This window comes from Pyrus communis, chromosome 8, assembly GCF_963583255.1.
Source record: "Pyrus communis chromosome 8, drPyrComm1.1, whole genome shotgun sequence".
Lineage (NCBI taxonomy): Eukaryota > Viridiplantae > Streptophyta > Magnoliopsida > Rosales > Rosaceae > Pyrus > Pyrus communis.
Genome location: NC_084810.1, coordinates 25,576,025 through 25,595,382, shown reverse-complemented (window position 1 = coordinate 25,595,382; position 19,358 = coordinate 25,576,025). Strand labels below are relative to the sequence as shown.

Genomic DNA, 19,358 nt, shown 5'->3' with positions numbered 1-19,358 from the left:
GTTTCTGATTGGATTGAACTCTAATTCATTTAGATTTATTCGTTAATTTGTATTGACTTGATTGTAATTCTCTCAGATGCATTGGTTTTATATTAATTTCTTAGCAAAATTCATGTTTTTAGTTTTAATTTTTATGTTTTTATCATTCTTAAAGTAAATACATATACATGATGCAAAATTTGGATTCGTCAGAGGAGCTGATTATAGTTTTTCGGTTTGATTTATAGTTTTGTTTAACTAGGAATATAGTGAAAATGAAAATGAACAGAAAAGGGTTAGTGAGAAAATGACAAGTTTTCTTTGTGTTTATTACAAAATTAGCAAGTTGAAATTTTTGAGAGTATATTGCTTCTTGGAGCAGGTATTGTTTCGAGAGTGTGAATCCCATGTCGAGAATTGAAGTGTTACGTAAATAGTTTGAATGATCTCGGGCATCTCCACCCGTTGCCAATTGGTTTCAGGTTGGATGCTCGAATTGTAATAAAATAAAAGGTATTGTTGTTTTTTTATTATCGTTCGTTGTTTGAGTGGCGAATATACAAATTGCTTTCTGATGGTGTTTATGACTTTCTGTATTTACTTTTAATGCTTAGTATATTAATGGCATCGCGTACTTTCTAAGATTTCATGGTCATGTGTTTGTATGGTTCTGTATGTATGTGTACGATCTTCATCCCGACTTTGAATGCATAAACTAGCTGGATGGAGAGGTTTTGTTGTTATTGCCTTGCCCAAAACAAGGATTTCATTGAGGGCTAAATAGATTTCTTTTAATTGGGTTATTATGTGGTCGGGGAAGGTTAGAGTTCTTATGTGGTCGGCCAAGTGCTTTGTGAAAAATGGATTTATGTTGTCTAAATAGTTGTGTTTCAATTGCCTTTTCTAAGCTTCTTCCTTCCTGTCTGGTATCTATTTTCTATCGTTTTTCGTAGGATGTTAGCTCCATGGTGACATGGTGTGCTGGTTGCTTTATGTTTGTATATTCTCGTGTTTTTTCATTACAATGTTGAACTCAGTGAAATGCTAGTACTTGTACTTCAAGCCTCGACTAGAAAAAAAACGTCGCATGTACTTGGGATTTTCTCCGGGATGCCTTGTAATATTCTAACATTGCTGGATGCTAGCTACAGATGAGCATTTTTCCTTCAGTTTGTCTGCTAACTTACAGTCCAAGAAGAAGTTGCTTATCACAACATGTTGCCAATGTTCATGGATATATACAGTTATTTCAATGAGTTTCTTTGAAATTGTTTGTGATATTTTCGTGCCAAATAGGACGAGAAGAAAATTTCATATCTCAATTTTTTAGCTCATAAGATTTATATTAAATTATTTTTTCGCCTTTTATTAAAGAATACGAAAAAAAAAACTTAAGTGTTCGGGATCTTTTAATACCAATTTCAATACAACTATTAATTTAAGTAACATAACTTTTAGTTTAGGTACCAATAAAAAAATCAACTAAAATACTACTATAATTCAAAATAATTATATGATTGCCACGTTTTCCGACCACCCAACTGTATTAGCAACCACGTCACCCTTACAATCAATCTTAATAACCAGGTTTCGACGAACCTCCTTGTACTGCATTGTGTTCGCATACATGAGCCCGGGGAGGAGCATTACTATTTGCATTATGATAAATAACCATGATTTTGATGAGTACTGTAGGCTAGAATTTCCAATCATTCCCAAGGGAGAATGGTTCAATATGACCTATAGACTACAAGAACTCAAATTCCCTTTTTGTTATCTTCTATAAACCATCCGCTAGAGTTCTTGGCATGCAGTGACCATATTTGGAGAATGACTAGACACATGTTGGGATGCCATTATGACATCATGGGTGAACAATACAATTTTCGCGTTTAAGTTTCTCTCCACATACATCGCATTAACTTTGTTTTTTTAATTTCTTAGCATGTTTGGGTGCATTTTCAGTTTTTGGATGGTGGAAAGGTCAAGTTGGTAGCAGATTCACATGACAAAGACATAAGTCGAAAATTCCTCGTCACTAATTCAGTTTACCAAGCTTAATTGGTCTCTCTTAATCTACCAAATTGTCATAATAAGCTAGTAATTTCACTTCATGAAAATCTTGCTTAATGTTGTTTGACTTGTTTCCTTTCTTAAACATCTAGATGTTCGTTAATTATATGCTAATAATAATTGCTCTTCATCTTCAAATGGATCATAAATTAATATAGCTCTGTGACTAATTAAGTAGTATAACTCCAAAATGGTAAAGCATAATCCTTGATAACTTTGGTAAATCTGGTGTCAGCAGGATCATGTTCTTCTTGGTGTTGTGTGGCTTAGGTTGTTTAAGTGTCTTTTACTGTTTTAAATTGATTCTATATATTATCTACAATGGCCTACAAAAAAGTAAACCAAACACCGTCACAAAATAATATCATTGGTGTTGAAAGGGAATGTAGCTTAGTTGTTTACCAGCAGTCACATTTCCACCCGAAGTTTCATGTTTGATTCCCCCAAAATCGTTCGTATAACTGTGTAGGACATTGGCGATAAGAAAACAATAAAAAAGAGAACAATATTACCCCACGAAAATTACGGAAAGAGAAAAAAAGAGGATTCTAACTTTCTTTATGGGCAGAAAGATGAAGGCTTGTTATATTCAACACGTAATCGTCATAGCAATTGAAGAGTTCTGAAGTAGTTGTCCTCGAAAGAGGAAGACTTGTTATAGTCTTTCAAGTCAACACCTAATTCTCATAGCAAATTGATCCGTAAAGTAGTCAACAAAAACTCAAATTCCATTTAAACAACCTGTTTTATTAAAGGGATGTGATATCCATATATCTATTTTTACTTTTCACACACCTCTTGTTAACTTCTGTCATTTAATCTACTTCATTTCATGTAATCTGACGGTTGAAAATTAAAAAAAGTGTGTGAGAAGTAAAAAGATATGTGTGGATATCACACCCCTTTATTAAATCCTAAATTGTATAACTCCTTCAAATATATCAATGGCGAATATGATATTTTCTGTAAATCATCCAGTAGAGCTCTCAGCAGGCAATGATCATATTTAGGGAATGACTAGACACATGTAGGGTCTCATCAAAACACCATGGGTTAACAATACAATTTATGTTTAAGTTTCTCTCCACTTACATTGTGTTAACTTAGTTTTTGTACTTTTCTAGCATTTTCGGGTTCGTGCATTTTCAGCTTTTGGGAAGTGAAAAAGTCGATTTGTTGGGAAACTTATTAGTAAAAAGCAAATTCACACGGCATGACATAAATCTAAAATTACTTGTTGGGAATGTTTTAATATTAATATTAATATTATTATTAATCATGTTTATTCTTGTAAAGTAAAGTAATCCCCAATATTTGGTTTGTTGTCAAGGTTTTGGGGGTTGAGGAGTGGCTGCTTTGGGAGGAGAAATTTTTCAAGATATCGGGAACTCCAACTCACCTCTGCCGGTTGTTGTTCCGAACCAATGGTTATTAGACAACTGGATTTCTTTATTTTTTTTATTTAATTCATTCTCTTAAATGCTGAAACTTCACTCCCAAAAAGTAAAAATAAACGGAGTTTACGCGTCCGTCAATAACCTTGCGTTCCGTTCTGTTCTCAGTAATCTTCTTTATTTTTTGATGAAATATCTTCTTGTCGCTGAAAAAAGGAGAAGGGGAAAAGCTGATTTGCTATCATGTTTGTTGCTTGGGACATTCGATGGTCTCTCCTTAGTGGTATGGATCTACTCAAATCTCAGTCCCTCTTCTTTTCTTGAAAGCTCTGCAGGAAATTTACGATTATTTCCGGTGATGGCTTCCTGCCCAACTCTCGTTGTTTCTCCTCCTCCATCTTGTCTGTATTGTAGGTTTCTTTTGGAGTTGGAAGGCTTTGTGGCTTGATTTGTTGGCTTTTATTTTTTGGGTTTTACACCAAAACAAAAAAATAAAGAGGTGTTTTGCCGATTTTATCCACAAATCCCAGGCAAACAAGAACACTTGAATTATGGATACGAGGGCTATCTGACGAGGAAGAAGACGATGACGAAATCTTGAAAAACTTTTAACTCTGTTTAGCTTTTTCGGCCTTGAGACTAACGTTTCAGCATTTAAAAGTGTGTTTCAATAAGATTAAAAGAAAATCCAGATGTCAAATAACCATTGGCTGGAACACCAACCGACGTGGAGTTCCCGGAACCCCGAAAAATTTCTCCTCCAGGCCTTCAATTGGCGACAACCTGGATATTTCTCGGACAACGTTACTTCTCCCGGATTCCTACGTTTGCTTGCACCCTTTTCACTTATTTGTATTACAAGTGTGCTACTCCTTCTCCTAACTTTATGCCACCTCAGCAATCTTCAAAAGCTATATATTCAAGAATGTGTGTTGTGTATCTTCCCAAAGTATTGTAACGGCTCCATTTGGATCTTTGACCCATATGATCACATGGCCTCCAGCCCTACGACCTGATTCGTTAACGGGCTCTTAATAGATGATTTGATTCGTTAAAGGGCTCTTAACAGATGACACATAACAACTCGATTCGTTAACGAACTCTTAATAGATAACCTGATTCGTTAACAAGTTGATCAAAAATCTGTTATTTTCGTGTCATTTCGTGTTAAATTAATAGTCTGATGCAAGAAATTAACAAAATGCATACTTGAGAGTGAGACCCACTCCTCCATGTTATTATATTGACAATATGTTCCCTAACCTGACCAAAATCCACCTTGAAATTCCATAGCGTTGAAACATGACGCCCCCAGCTCCCTAATACGCTGTCGTTTTGAGATTCCCCCACCCCGAAAGGTCCCTCATAACCATTGCAAACCCTCTCTCAGTACCCACGCGCCCATTCTCCAACCGTTTAAACCCCACTCCCTCTCTCTCTCTCTCTTTCTCTCTCTCTCTCTCTACATGTTCTCAGTCAAAATCTCCAAGTCCTCTGCTTTGGCAAAGAAAATCGAAAACCCATTTGTTTCCATCCATCAGAACTCGAAATCTCCATATTCCTGTCTCCAAGAAAGCTTCTTGTTTTCTGGGTCGACGTCTTCTTCCTCATAACTCTCTTCCTCCGCCGTGGCTCGGCCGAGAACGTCAACTTCTACTTCCCATCTTTGAACTTCCGAAACCTTACCTTCCTCGCCGACTCCCACATCTGAAACGGTGTCGTGGGGCTCACCCGCGAGCTCACCGTCACCTCCTCTAGCGCCGGTGCCGTCATCTACAACAACCCAATTCGGTTCTTCGACCCGGAGTCCAACATCACTGCTTTGTTCTACGCAAAGTTCGCTTTCTCCATCGCCAACGTCAATCCGAGCTCCTACGGTAACGGCATATCGTTTTTCCTCTCGCCGCACAACTGGACTCTGGGCAGCCCGGGTGGATATCTGGGTCTCGTCAATTCCTCGCAATTGACCAAGAACAAGTTCCTAGTCGTCGAATTTGACACAAAGCTCGATCCGAACGACAATCACGTCGGATTGGACATTGAGAGCCTCAATTCGATCAAGACCGCTGATCCGATTTCACAGGGTATCGATTTCAAGGGCGGGAATTCGATTACTGCTTGGATTGATTACAATAACGACCAAGAAAAGCTTAAAGTGTATCTGAGCTACTCGAATTTCAAGCCTGAAAAGCCGGTTTTGAGCTTGGACGTCGATCTCTCCAAGCATCTGAACGAGGTTATGTTCGTGGGTTTTTCAGCCTCGACGGAGGGGAGCACGGAGATTCATCTGGTTGAGAATTGGAGTTTCATACCTTCGGGTTGTTGCGAAAATGCCGAGGTTGCAGCCACACAATGTGTCCGATACTTATGTGGCGGTGAGTCCGAGGATTCCAGTGTCCGGTTCAGGGGATAAGCATCACCGACGGCTCGGTTTGGGACTCGGGATTGCTGGGCCAGCGTTCTTTTGCGTGGCGCTGGTGGTTTTCGGTTATGTTTCCGTGATGAAATGGATGGATGTGAGAAAACAGAAGAGCTTCAAAGCAAAGGTGGTGGCAGGGCCAAGAGAGTTTAGTTACAAGGAGCTGAAATCTGCCACAGGAGGGTTTCATCCCAGTAGGATTCTTGGGCATGGAGCTTTTGGGACTGTTTACAAGGCGTTTTTTGTGTCTTCAGGCACCATTTCTGCGGTGAAAAGATCCATGCATTCCCATGAAGGTAAAACCGAATTCCTCTCTGAGTTGTCGACTATTGCTTGCTTGCGTCACAAGAATTTGGTTCACCTTCAAGGCTGGTGCGTTGAGAAGGGTGAATTGCTTCTTGTTTACGATTTCATGCCTAATGGGAGCCTCGAAAAGGCGCTGTACCAAGAATCTGTACAATGTACCTTGTTAGATTGGTCTCGAAGACTGAATATTGCAGTCTGATTGGCGTCTGTTTTGGCATATCTGCATCAGGAATGTGAGCAGCAGGTCATCCACAGAGACATAAAGACTGGAAATGTGTTGCTTGATGGGAATTTAAACGCGAGGCTCAGTGATTTCGGGCTGGCAAAGCTCATAGATCACGATAAAAGCCCTGTTTCCACACTGACAGCGGGAACAATGGGGTACCTTGCGCCTGAGTATCTTCAATATGGAAAAACAACCGAAAAGACTGATGCTTTTGGCTATGGTGTGGTGATCCTTGAATTGGCGTGTGGAAGGAGGCTAATAGAAAAAGAGCCGGGAAGTGAGAAGGCGGTGAATCTGGTTGATTGGGTTTGGGGGATGCATTCCAAAGGGAGGATTATCGAGGCCGCTGACAAGTGGCTGAATGAGGAGTTTAATGTGAAAGAAATGAGAAATCTGTTGCTTGTCGGCTTAGGTTGTGCTAACCCTGATAGCGCGGAGAGGCCTACAATGAGGAGGGTTCTGCAGATTCTGAGCAATGAGGCAAAAATTCAAGCCGTCCCAAGGGTGAAGCCGAGTTTGAGTTTCTCTAACAGATAGCCTTTGTCCCTTGATGACATTGTTTCGGATTGTGAGGAGGATTCCAATAGCCCTAAAAGCTAGATGTGTGAGATCATCATTCACTGAAAAATATATGCAGATTTGCAGAGTTTATAGCTAGTTGGATTCTTCGATTCTTTTAACTTTACCACTGCCTTTTTTATTTGTTTTTTTTTTAATTTTTTATCCTGTAGTTTGAAGATTAGAGACTGTATAGTTCACTGGCCTGAGTTCAAAGCTTTCTGTTGAACTGTGTGGTCTCTACTTTGTCCAGGACAAAAAAAAAGCTTCTTGCTTGAATATTTCAACTGTAATGGAAGACTAATTTCTGACTGGTTTACAAGTTGAATGTTACACACGAATGATTTCTATACTATTTGATCTTATAGTTCTTAAACCGTTCTGTTTCTTGGGTAGTTTGATTTGATCTTTCCTAATGGTTCGATACTGAGCAGTGGGTGATCTGTAGAGTAATTCTGTTTGCACTCGTAAATCTGTTCGACGCACACCCTCTCCCTCTCTCAGGCTAGAGTAGCCATGGCAAAGGGAGGAGAACTAGGAAGGCTTTTGAGAGAGAGAGAGAGAGAGTGTGTGTGTGTGTGTGTGCGCGTGTCGCTATCAGGTGAAATTCTCAAGTTTTGGTAGTGAAGTATTCAAGAATAGTACACTGCAATCCTTCTGTTTCATATTTGAGCGCTTTTATACGCACAGATTTTGAAGCTTTTCGCCATCGGGATAAATTCTCAAGTTCGGTAGTGAAGTGTATTAAGGAGATAAAGTATGTGCAATCAGTTATGGAAGAATTCGAACTGCTGTACACATACAGAACTAAGAAAGTGGATGAGTTCTTATGAGCACAAGATTTTGAAATTTACCGGATTCCTTGCGTCTAATTACTCGTGACATTATTCCAGTTCAACTCCTTTTTGATGTACACAGATAAAAACTGTGTACTAGGAGGCAAAGCCAAACCAGAACGTTCTGCAAGTAAGAACTCCGTGCCGATCAAGTAGTCTGCCAGGCCCAGACTCAAGGCAGCAAGCTTGGAGAAATGCTGAACCAGAATATGCAACTTCATTCTTCTCCCTTGGAATCGAATTATGCACAACATCAGTGAATTCTCGATTGCCCTTTTTGTGGTCTCCCTCTCCGATCCTGGTTTCGGATCTTTGTTTTGCAAACGGGCCTTTACTGTTCCATTTCACGTCGAGGATGAGCGAGGTGTATGGAACTTCAGAAGTATCCCTCACAACAAAGCAGATAACTGTATCAATCGCTAAGCGGTTTACAACATCAAGTTTCCGAAGAACATTTCAATGTTGTAAAAGACCTGCAAATTAGCAGCAAACTGCCGTAGCTTATCAATTGACTGTGATAGAAATAAGTTAAACTAACCTTATATATTTGATCAAGAGCTGCAAAATAAGTCATAAATTCATAAGATCTAATATTAAAAAAATGTAAAATTAAGCAAATACACAGAAAGAAAACGCTTGTGGTGAAAATATTTTTGGAACTAATTTTTTTATAAAAATACAAGTGAATCCTCGAAAGTATTTCTTAAAAAAAAATTAAAAAAAATCTAAAAGAAACATTTCAGTCATTTTTTAAAAGCACTTCAACTTCTTCCCATGAATATTACAAAATAATAATTTGTACAAAACTGACATATACTTGCTTCAACTTATTATCACTGCTCCAAGAATCATCTGCATAATATAAATACAAAATCCGCAAGGAAAATAGACTTTCACGGTTTACATAGGAATTAAACAATAATGCGCACACACATACACGATATCCACAAATTTAGTGATTTCCCTATTAACTATATATATATATATATATATATATATATATATATATATATTTTTTTTTTTTTTTTTATTTATTTATTTATTTATTTATTTTTGTATGCAACAATGTTCCTTAATTTTGTGAGAGAATATCTTACTTTGAGGTTAGACTGACGCACATCAGACGACGGTGCTGACAGATGGGAATGTAAGAGATGATGACAGAAGAAGAGAGAGTACACTCCCAACAACGGTAAGGCCTCCCTTTAGCCGATGGCGGGTTGTGCTCTCTCTCTTCTGTCAACATATATAAACTCTAATCTCATTCCCCATCGCATCTATACACCCTTAATGCCACAAAACTCATGCATTCATCCCTGTAGTGCAAACCATCAATTAATAGGGTGAGATAATGCATTTGGGCTCATATAAAGCTGATAAATTGTATACAATGCATAGTAGCATGTCTACTACCCCTTACATACATACATACATACATATATGCGTATGAATAGATACTAGCGCAGTTGTAGAAGAGATCAGGCCCGGCCCAACACCAAAATTATTTGGGTAGTATATTTATATATGTTTTCATAAGAGTATAAATTTATAAAATTTCGTTTGAAGACAAAGAAATTGAGCTAGAAGTGGTGGTTTTGTCATTTGAAAATAATGATGAGGTCTTGGGTTCAAAATACTACATGTGAAAAAAAAAAAAAATCGTAAGAATATAAATTTATAAAATTTTGTTAAATGATCATAAGTTTAATTAGAAACAATGATTTTTGTTGTTTAAAATTAACAAGATTTTCTAAGTTTGAAATGCTATTTGCGTGTTTATTCTTTTCAATTTTTACAAATATTTGTTTGATTATTAATTTATTTTTAGTTGCTAGTTAGTAATTATGTGGGTTGCTATTTTTAAATATTCGTTTGAATTCAAGTCTAATTTTCTACAAAAAGTAATACGTAGACCAAATTATTAGAGCAAATTCGCAAATCATATGATGTGTCCATTCAAAGGATTTAATTTAGTGTCCATTCATTACTTACACATATTAATTAAAGACTCGAAAACATCATTAATTTTTTTTAGTCTCATGTTGACAAGGTTAGTAAATAAGAAAAAACACCTCAATTTATACAAAAACATTTTAAAAATTCAGATGAAAAACAAAACTCATCATCAATCTACGTGCAAGCTTAGAGTTTTTGGGCTTCCTTCTCTAGATACAAAATATATTAGTCTTTATGTGTTTCTAAATGATTAAGTTTGAACTACTTTTCCATGTAAAATTTTATCGATGTTTTACGTGAGAAAATAAATAATTTTCTTATATGAAGTTAGGGCACATTTTTTGGAATAGTCCCAAACCTTAAAAATCTTTGAACCAGCCCTGGAAGAGGTATTTAACGGCACAAACCCGATTTAGTACAACTTTGGGTCTCGGAGTCAGATTTTGGCCCATGAGTTGCGGGGGACAAAAAGTTGCGCTCAACCGGGTTTGTGCCGTTAAACACCTCTTCAACTTTGGGTCTCGGAGTCAGATTTTGGCCCATGCGCTGCGGGGGACAAAAAGTTGCGCTCAACCGGGTTTGTGCCGTTAAACACCTCTTCTACTCACATACACACCATACTCTATATAGATATATGATTTTAAATATCCATTAATTCATTATTATAAGCATAATTTTTGTTAACAGATAAATAATTAAACATAAGAACTTGCCTCTATATGTAGCCAAAAATTAACAATGATCTGGATTTTTTTTTTTTCATCAAGCCAATAAATATGTACTGATCATTATCAACATCCATCACCATGAAGGGGAAATTTGTGAGTGAAATCAATACTGAATTTATAAAATTTATATGTATATATAATGTGCTCAGATATGTACTTATACTACCTAATTTATGCATATGCATAAAAAATCAGATTAAAACAATATACCTATTTATCACAGGAACTGCTTCATAAAAAATAAATATAATTTACCATGACAGTTTAATCAAAACACAGGCTAAAAATTGAGAGAGAGAGAGAGAGAGAGAGAGGGGGGGGGAGAGAGAGAGAGAGAGAGAGAGAGAGAGTTTTACTCTTAGGGTTCTTCAACTTTTGCTTCAAGAAGCTGGTCATCAGATATGATTTTCACTGCAGAAACTACTAGTTTCTCTTCACTTTCCATGAAAGATAAAGAGGAAAGAAGAAATACAGAAGTAGATAGAAGCAGAGAACAAGTGTGGGAGTGAGAGATACGTATAAGCTACAAATTCTATACCTCATTGTATCAGTTGTTGATGAATAGTGTTCATCTTATAGGGACCTGGCCCCTGCCTATAACCGGTGACTTGTATTATGACCGGCTAGTGAGGGCAAACTAGTTTCGACACTTGTTTTTATTTTATGATTTAGATGTATTAAACATCATGGGATCGTCACTGTTTAAAATATCGATATAAGTACAAATATCGATATGTAAATTTATGAAAATATAGGTGGATATATCGATATCGGTTTTTTTCACGGATATTAGGAAAATTTGCAATATGGTATTTCTCATCTAGATTTAGTTGAAATTAGAAAAAATTTCTCATAAAAATTCAAAAGTTTGAAATTTGAAATGAGTTCCGGCAAAAAAATATGTAGTGTATTGGTAAATATTGTAGATATTTATTAATTTTCTAAATCTCGCCGATATAGGATGAAGTTGTATTTTAACCCTTCTGTATCGATTCTTAATTTTTCAGATATTTCAACGAAAATATCGACGATTTCGTAAATATTTTAAATACAAGGTAGTATATAGGATTTCAAATCTATTCAAACCCAAACGTTACTATTATCCGAAATTAAACTTACATTTTAATTAAAAACAGGTTGCCTGATTAACATAACGGTATAAGAAAGGACACTTTTTTTTTTTCTCGTGTATGCAAGCTTACCCGTTTGAACAAATTTGGAGTTGGGACTTGGGAGATTCCTTTCAATCGTGATGAAACTTTTCACTGTCAAAGGACTCAAAGTCGTTAATGGCACCAATAAAATTTAAAATGGTATTTAATTAAGGAGAAAATGACGTTGATAAAGAATAATAAGACCCGTGGTGTAAGCAACGTCATAAATGGGTAACCAAATATGGTGGGGGTGGATGTTGACCGGCTATTTCAGGTCAGCCGGATCCAAGAAAGGGTCTTTGTTTCTCTCTCACCTCAGCTGACATCACCCGTGATAACCGATAAACCTGTTGCTTTCGTGACTGTGGAGAATATCGTGACGGTTGAGTGGTGACACGTGGAGTACATGCACGGGTTGCAGGCTGGTGATTTGGCATATGAACAGCGACGACCTTTCTCTCACGAATTGTGCGTACTTTGTAATTTTCACTTTGAAATTCTCATTTTATATATCAAATTTTATATTTAAAAAAGAAATACATTAGTCAAAAGTGCACGATAAAATTTTTAAAATGCAAACAACAGTGAGCTAATTATTCGATCGGTGCCATGCCAATCTATATGGTTTAGTGAAAGTCTTCGTAATACATTGTTAATAGTATACCAAATCAAATCAAATCAAAATTTTCATTTACAATTCAAACATGTTACTCTTACCACATTTGTACCATCTTTATACTAAAAAGGGAATTTGTATATGTAGATTGACTCTACTTCTATTAAAAAAGTGGTACGAATATGATATGAAAATATAGTTAAGTGTAGCATTAGACTACTTTTGAGTTCGTGGTACTGATTTTAATCTTCTACTATAATACACCTAAACTTGTTACTTCATCATGTTATTTATCTTTATTTAAATATAAAGTATTAGGTTCAAATCTCGTAAATGATTATATTTACCAAATAATTTACTTTCCCACCCACCCAGATAGTTTAAATATCATCGTTGTAATGTCATTGTCCACCCTCTAATTCAAATTAGCAGTATTAGGGAGGTCCATTTAATGGGCTCATCAGCCGTGACAAGGAACTTAAAAGATTAATAAACTCTGAGCATCTTTGATTGGTCAGTACTCACTAGGTCTTATTCTTGTACCTATAACTAAAGAGATTTTTCAACATGTCCAAAACACGAGACTATACATTACATGACATTGTACAAATAAAAGGACACTTGAAAAACTCAAAATAAAACTTTTATCTATATATATAATGATATGTAATGTACTACTCGTCTTCTGCATATATTGCAAAATATCTCAACGCATGTGAAAATAAATGTTTTCCTTTTAAGCCACACGTAAAATATATAGTTCCCAAAAAATTTCAAAAACCAAGAGGAAGCCTGCAATATTGCTATTAGACAGCTCCCCTCATCGTAGGGTCGTGGGGGAGAATCGATGAATGGATCACAACCGTTGGATCCATTGATTGAAATGTGGGGCCTTCAGCCATGAGACACGTGTTCATGCCCTAGAGATGCAAGTGAAGTTCATGCGCCGATACAGAAGAAAAATGAAAAGGCATTCTGAAAATAATTCAGATATTTTGATTCCTGAGAGCGACCGGAGACATATATCCATTGCCGTCATACGTAAAAAAAGTGAACTAACCGTTCAACCTAGTTTAAACTGTGAATCAGCTTGATCATAATCTTGAGCAGTGTATAATTTCTAATTAACCTCATTCCTATTAATAATAAAAAAATGAATAATCGTAATTTACCATCGATTATCCTCTATTTTTGAAAATATATCTTAATATATATATATATATATATTTTTATTTTTTTTTTAATTATACGTGGTTGATTGATTAATTGGTGGCAAAAAAAGTATCTCCATTGATGCACAGCCTGAGGAAATTTTTTTTTTTGAAAAAAAACTAAATACTACTAACTTGCCAAAGCCTTGATACAATGGATTCAAGGCAAATGAGATTTGGAAATAACTGGCAATAAATCAGATCAATAATTCATATAAGTATCGGCCTAAAAAAAAAAGCCATTTTAGTACAGATAATTACATTTCTTTTCTTCCTAATCTCACGTTCCTGACAGTATAACAAAATCTCAGTGAAGTACAGAACCTACAGATTGCTTCAGGCCAATGTCACAATAAGTAGAAACTGTATGAATTAGTTTGAATCACTAAGTCGGCAAAACCTGCAATCCGGGTACTAATTAGTTCTGATTCGATCACCTTCAGAAGTAATTAAAGTGTCTATGATCTTATAATGTGAGAGTCGCCCACGCAACGGATCATCTTGCGCATTATCTGTGTTACTTCTCAGTTTTTCGGACTTCGAAGTAGGATTCACATCACTTTTCTCATCGAAGATCTCTCGTTTTAGGGTCTCTGATGCTTCCTTAGATTCAACCAATTTAGTTTTCCATTTAATACCAACTGCCTCAGCCTGATCTGCAAACAAGACTTTTGCGCTAGCTGAACTGCAGATTTCTTTGTAAGTTTCATAATTAGCAGCTCGGGTGCTTCCACCTTCCAAAAGTCCCGTGAGGGGATGCAAAACCGAGACTGGACCATCACTTCTCTCTAATGTTTCCTTCAACGCCAGAAATTCAGAGACAAATTTTTCCTTGCTAAACTGAATGAATACTGCAGTTTCATCCAAGTGGTAGACAGACGTGACAGAGGTCGGGCCAAAGACTTTTGTGATGCACTCCCTTATATCTCGTGCCTTGAGTTTTGATGGGAATCCCCAGATTAAAGCAATGTTCTCAAACGTAATCTGAGCGTACCTCTTTTTGTGATTATTATACCCCGAAGACATTGCTTTCTTCTTACCGGTGGTTAAATCAATAATGTCTCCATTACTCCAACTGAGGTATAAAAGGTTGATCTGCTTCTGGAGCTTCTCAATGTGGGGAAACTTTTCAGATGACAAACAAGCCTGAAAATCAATCCCGAGATGACTGCATGTCTGAGCAAAGACACAGCCTGTCATAAAAGCATCATAACCCGCTTCATGTTTGGCTCCAGAATTCCAGTTGGAGGACCTGCAAAATAGATAATCGTGATATGAAAGACTTATTCCTTTGCTTTTCCTTTCATTTGTATACTAAACAGGCATTCTTAGTTACATTACTAAAACTATCTTTCTCCATATGTAATGGTTATTCTTTTAACCAATATGTAATGGTTATTCTATGAGAGAGAGCCACATGGCATGCACAAGTATATACATCTTGTAAAGCAAGTAGAAATAGAAACAAATTGACAAACTTATACCAACTTGTTCTCTGACAGATTTCCAAAGTTGGTTGCATCTAAAGAATGTAATGTGTAAATAACCCCGGTCAAAAAAATATCATGCCAGCCTAGTCGTTTTCAGACAGATCTCTAAGCGCCTTACGCCATTTATGAAAGTTAATAAAAATGTTCTCCTTCATCTGTCGGTTTCAACTCTATATCTTTTTCCATTCAAACTGTGACAATGGAAACCATTGAGACCAACTAAATGAATCGAGCACGGCCGAGATATCATTATGGACAGAGAATGGAAAAAGCAAACCTCAAATCATCCACCTGAACTTCAACTTTGACACACAATTGGACTTCTGGATCAGTGCTTTTCTTCCCAAGAGCAATTTCCGGACATAACAAAGCAAATGCTGACGAAAGTGATGTTCTAGACTTCTTCATCCGTTGTTGGAGCACATTATCTGTATTCAACAGTACTTTGGTGTCAATGATGTGTGGAAAATACTTGTTAACAGCAGAGACAAATTCTTCAGCAGTCGAAGGTAGAGGTCCCAAGAATTTGTTGTATATATGGGCAAGATCTGTATGACAACAAGAAGACATCTTAGTAATATATAAAATCAAATTGACCTTTTTATGAAAGTAACATCAATACTCGTACCAAGAAAGCAATTGTGACCAACAATCAACTTTTGTTCTGAGGAAAGAAGGTCAATAACATGACGAAACCCAACTGCAGCTTGAACTTTCACCTCTGCTTCCCTACGATGTTCGTCCTTAACCTCTTTCTGCAAAAGATTGCATACAGAAAACTTTAATTCCTCCTGTGTAGATGATCATCACATAATAACAAATACACTGACTTCCTTTGGTGATAATTTCTGTTGTCCCTAATGCACCTACAGCATATGCAAAATTTATGCCCTGATAGTAATTTTCATACACATTGCCGTTTGTTTATTAACGAGTGATTAACAGTGTTCAGACATTTTAGTTAAGACTTAGAAGAGAAGAGAAAGAAGAGTTTCAATATCTCTAATGTTTGTTTCGATGGCTATGAAAGAAATCCAGAGAAAACTTGTTGATTGACTTATTGGAATACGAAAAAGTAAAAACAACTCCAGGCCCAAACTTCGGACCATGAAGACCCTTAGAAAGTAAATCATTTTCAATAAGAAAACTATCAAAATTCTAATAACCGAAAGTCTGAAAACTATTTCACAAAGTAAACATCCTAAGTAGTCTTTAACAGTTGAAGAGCATTTGAAAATTTCACATCATATAAACTGGAGGACACAGATTACTTACCAGAAGCAAATCCCTGTCATCCTTGGAATCTGTCCGCACAACTAGTTGCTGTTGACACGACTTTTCACCATTTACCTGAACATATGAAAGATCTTGGAAATGCTTTCTAATGACCTGCAAACGTTAATTTTAATATTCAGCTTAACAAAACCATGACTAAGAAGAAGAAAAAATGTTTTTTATGCATATAGAGTCCATCTCGGCATTATTGTAAAAAGTAAAACAATACTATAACAAAAATTCAAAACCCGGTTTCAAGTTAATTTTCCTTGAACAACCAGGGAAAAGGCGAATAGAGTAAGTTTTTGATTTATTTGAGGCAATTACTAAAGATTACCTAGGATCATGTCATGGATCACATGTCCAAGATTAACTTGTTATAAGTGAGAATCTTATGATAGATGATCAAAATGTAGAAACCAAACCAACCATTTGAATCAACCTAAGCTGATGAGAAGTGAATCCCTTCAGACTAAGAGCTGGACGCATCTTGAAGAAAATGGTTTGTAACTGTTGGGAATCATTTGAGTTTAGCTGAAATTGGAATCCTCCATTACTACTTCTCAAGTTCAACAAACCATCACGCCGTTCAGTGAATGTGTTCTTCATCCGTTCAGCAAAGAGAGTATCAGCGATCTTCACCATTGGCATGTGAACAGGTTCTTTCAAGTTTGAATATCTAGTCAACAACTCATCATCATATGTCAAGCTCAAACGTCTCAGTGCCTCACTTTCCTGCCCTCTGGATAAATAAGATATTCCTGAGATTGTACAACCGTTTAACTTTACAAACTGAAACCATCATAAAAGAAAAGCCAGGGAAGGAACTTTCACACCAGTTACAAAACCTTAACCATTACTTCAAAAAGAAATCAAACAATTTCACTACCTTCATGTATGCAGACATTAAAATCGAACTGGTATTTAGCTAAGAAATCAATCGATGTTGTCTGGCAGAGAAACTCATAAGTGGGGCCTGCAACTGGAAGCTCTTGACGCGGAAAAATGTAAAAATTGTGCCTGTCAGCACACCCATATTGTTACACAATAAAAACCACATAACAAGTTCAAAACCAAAACACCATCATTGCACAAACTTATTCATCTCGGAGACTCTGTGCCTTCGCATTTGCTTCAAACTATCCTAGACAGAAAACAAATGTATAATATAATTTACAAACCCGGCAAAGCAACCCATTTTACGTAAAAAAAATTCAATTTTTCAATATTTTTCTCCTTTTAAAGTTCAATTACCTACATTGACCAGAAAATCCAGTCACATTTAGCTTTTCAATCCAAACATTATGATCAAGGCAAAAGACTCAAACTTTAAATTTTCTCAGCAAACTAACAGGTAATTGCAACAGAGAGAGAAGCAATTGCCAATGTTTCAATAACAATAAAATCAAGCAAAATCCCTAATTTTTTTTTACTTTCTTCCTCATTTTCTCGGCAGCCAAACAGAGCACAAACGAAAAACAAGAAAGAAAAAGCAAAAGGCACATACGGATGAGCAATGAAGGAGCGCTTGGAGGAGTCCCAGCAGAAGGGGCAAACTCCGAACTGAAGCACGGCGAACTTCTCGGCCGAGTCCTTGACCTTGAGGTAGCAGACGTCGGCGCGGTCAAACTCCAGGGAGTCACGCCACGGAGCGCTGGTGATTCCGGTCATCTCGAGATCGATGGCCACGAAGTCGGCGGCGGCGACATGGCGGCGCAGGTCGGCGAGGGCCGGCTCGAAGTTGGATTTGGTCACGTTTTTTAGAGGGAAGGTGGAGGATTGTTGTTGTACGGACGACGAAGAGGAAGAGGAGTGGGATAGGGCACGTGATATCGCACGTGACAGCGCCCTCGCCGGGCGGTGAGTGTTCATTTTCTGAGCATTTGCCAGAGCTTTCGGCCTTCGGAGTGCAGAGAGTTTTAGACCCAAGGTAGAAGATGAAATGACACCGCCTACGACGTCGTTTCTGCAATTTTCGATAAATCTTTCCTGGGGGAATCGGGTTGGGTAAGCCCAACTTGAAAGCTATATAGAAGGGCCCAGCCAACAAAGGGAGCTGTAAGTTTTGTTTTCTGTCTGGAGAAATGATTTTTACGCATCATTTTCTCTCTTCACACCTTCATCCAAAATATGTATATTGCCGTTCTTGTATGATTCAGCTACTTCTTATTTTGATTCTGATTACGAATTAGCAAAAGCATACTTTTGTGCTTAGAATTTCTTGTTACAATGAAACTACAGTTTTAATTTACTTACAATCATAAAGCTCGAATTAAACGAGCAGCTAATGCCCCATCGAGGGGACGCTTTGCTAAGGGGTTGGAGAAATAGAGACGACTAATAAAGGGGACTCCCCCAAAAAATTAACACATTTGATGATGATGCACGATCTAATAGAGGCATCTCTATTATTGTATATAAGACTCACTTGTTATCATATTAAAAATTGTGTCAGCAAGTGTATCAATTTTGTACGTCTAAATAATATTCTCATTATTCAGTGAGGGAAAAAAGTAAGGACCAAGAACAAGCCATTGCAAGAGCACGTCCATATTGAAGGTTTTGAGGTTAATTTACAAGAAAGGAATAACTTACGTTAATGGCACACACTTTTTGTGCTTGCTTTTTTCATTGTGATGAAGGGGAAAAGATGTTTTGGGAATATGTAAAGTAACAAGAAACTTGTGGTTTGGTTGTAGAGAGCTATACATATTTATTGTTAAATCTTTTTTGTGTTAGGCACATCTTATTGACGAATGATCTTTCAGTGTGTCGAGAAACGGCTTGATACACTAAGTGTAATAATATAATTGGATATAAATTTAAAAAAAAAAAGTTGCAACCAATTGTATTGATACTTGACGCACCAATCGTGTTTCGGACACATCGAAAAATTTATCTTAATTGATGACTAGGACTAGACAATATATGGCATGATTCATGAATATGTAAGTGCAACATGGACAACACAAAAGTGTATGTAGGGTTGGAGTATTTATAATTTAAAATTTCTCTTAAGTCCAACTATTTTGCCAAACTTTTATGTCACTTTCTTCCATGAAATGAATTATAAAGAAAGATTGTCAAAGTATAAATTTTATATGAAACACTTAGAGGGAGTTGGAGAAAAAAAACTT

At 36.7% G+C, this 19,358-nt stretch overlaps 1 protein-coding gene, 1 long non-coding RNA gene and 1 pseudogene across 3 annotated transcripts; 1 reads left to right on the top strand and 2 right to left on the bottom strand.

The window, feature by feature from the left end:
- The first annotated feature begins 4,866 nt into the window (after positions 1 to 4,866).
- Positions 4,867 to 7,440, top strand: LOC137743226 (probable L-type lectin-domain containing receptor kinase S.7; annotated as a pseudogene).
- A 110-nt stretch (positions 7,441 to 7,550) lies between these two features.
- Positions 7,551 to 11,003, bottom strand: LOC137742128 (uncharacterized). The gene is made up of 3 exons (XR_011069361.1): positions 10,832 to 11,003; positions 8,889 to 9,107; positions 7,551 to 8,282 (listed from the first exon to the last, which is right to left on the bottom strand). It is a non-coding gene; the product is annotated as an uncharacterized lncRNA (long non-coding RNA).
- Positions 11,004 to 13,647: 2,644 nt separating this feature from the next.
- On the bottom strand, positions 13,648 to 18,177 carry LOC137742127 (poly(A)-specific ribonuclease PARN-like). 2 transcript variants are annotated; one of them, XM_068481886.1, is made up of 7 exons: positions 17,729 to 18,177; positions 17,111 to 17,241; positions 16,651 to 16,982; positions 16,222 to 16,335; positions 15,575 to 15,701; positions 15,224 to 15,494; positions 13,648 to 14,708 (listed from the first exon to the last, which is right to left on the bottom strand). In XM_068481886.1, exons 1-7 carry the CDS (start codon positions 18,091 to 18,093, stop codon positions 13,871 to 13,873), a joined length of 2,178 nt encoding a protein of 725 aa, XP_068337987.1. In that variant the 5' UTR covers positions 18,094 to 18,177; the 3' UTR covers positions 13,648 to 13,870. The 2 variants fall into 2 exon arrangements, with proteins under 2 accessions (XP_068337987.1, XP_068337988.1); XM_068481887.1 differs by having other exon boundaries at positions 17,111 to 17,212; positions 17,729 to 17,850.
- Between the last annotated feature and the right edge of the window lie 1,181 nt (positions 18,178 to 19,358).

Coding starts and splice junctions, on each gene's coding strand:
- LOC137742127 (XM_068481886.1), bottom strand. CDS start 18,093: ATGAACACTCACCGCCCGGCGAGGGCGCTGTCACGTGCGATATCACGT. Junction 17,242..17,728: donor CGCTCCTTCATTGCTCATCC/GTATGTGCCTTT, acceptor GTGTGCTGACAG/GCACAATTTTTACATTTTTC. Junction 15,702..16,221: donor ATGACAGGGATTTGCTTCTG/GTAAGTAATCTG, acceptor AATCTTTTGCAG/AAAGAGGTTAAGGACGAACA.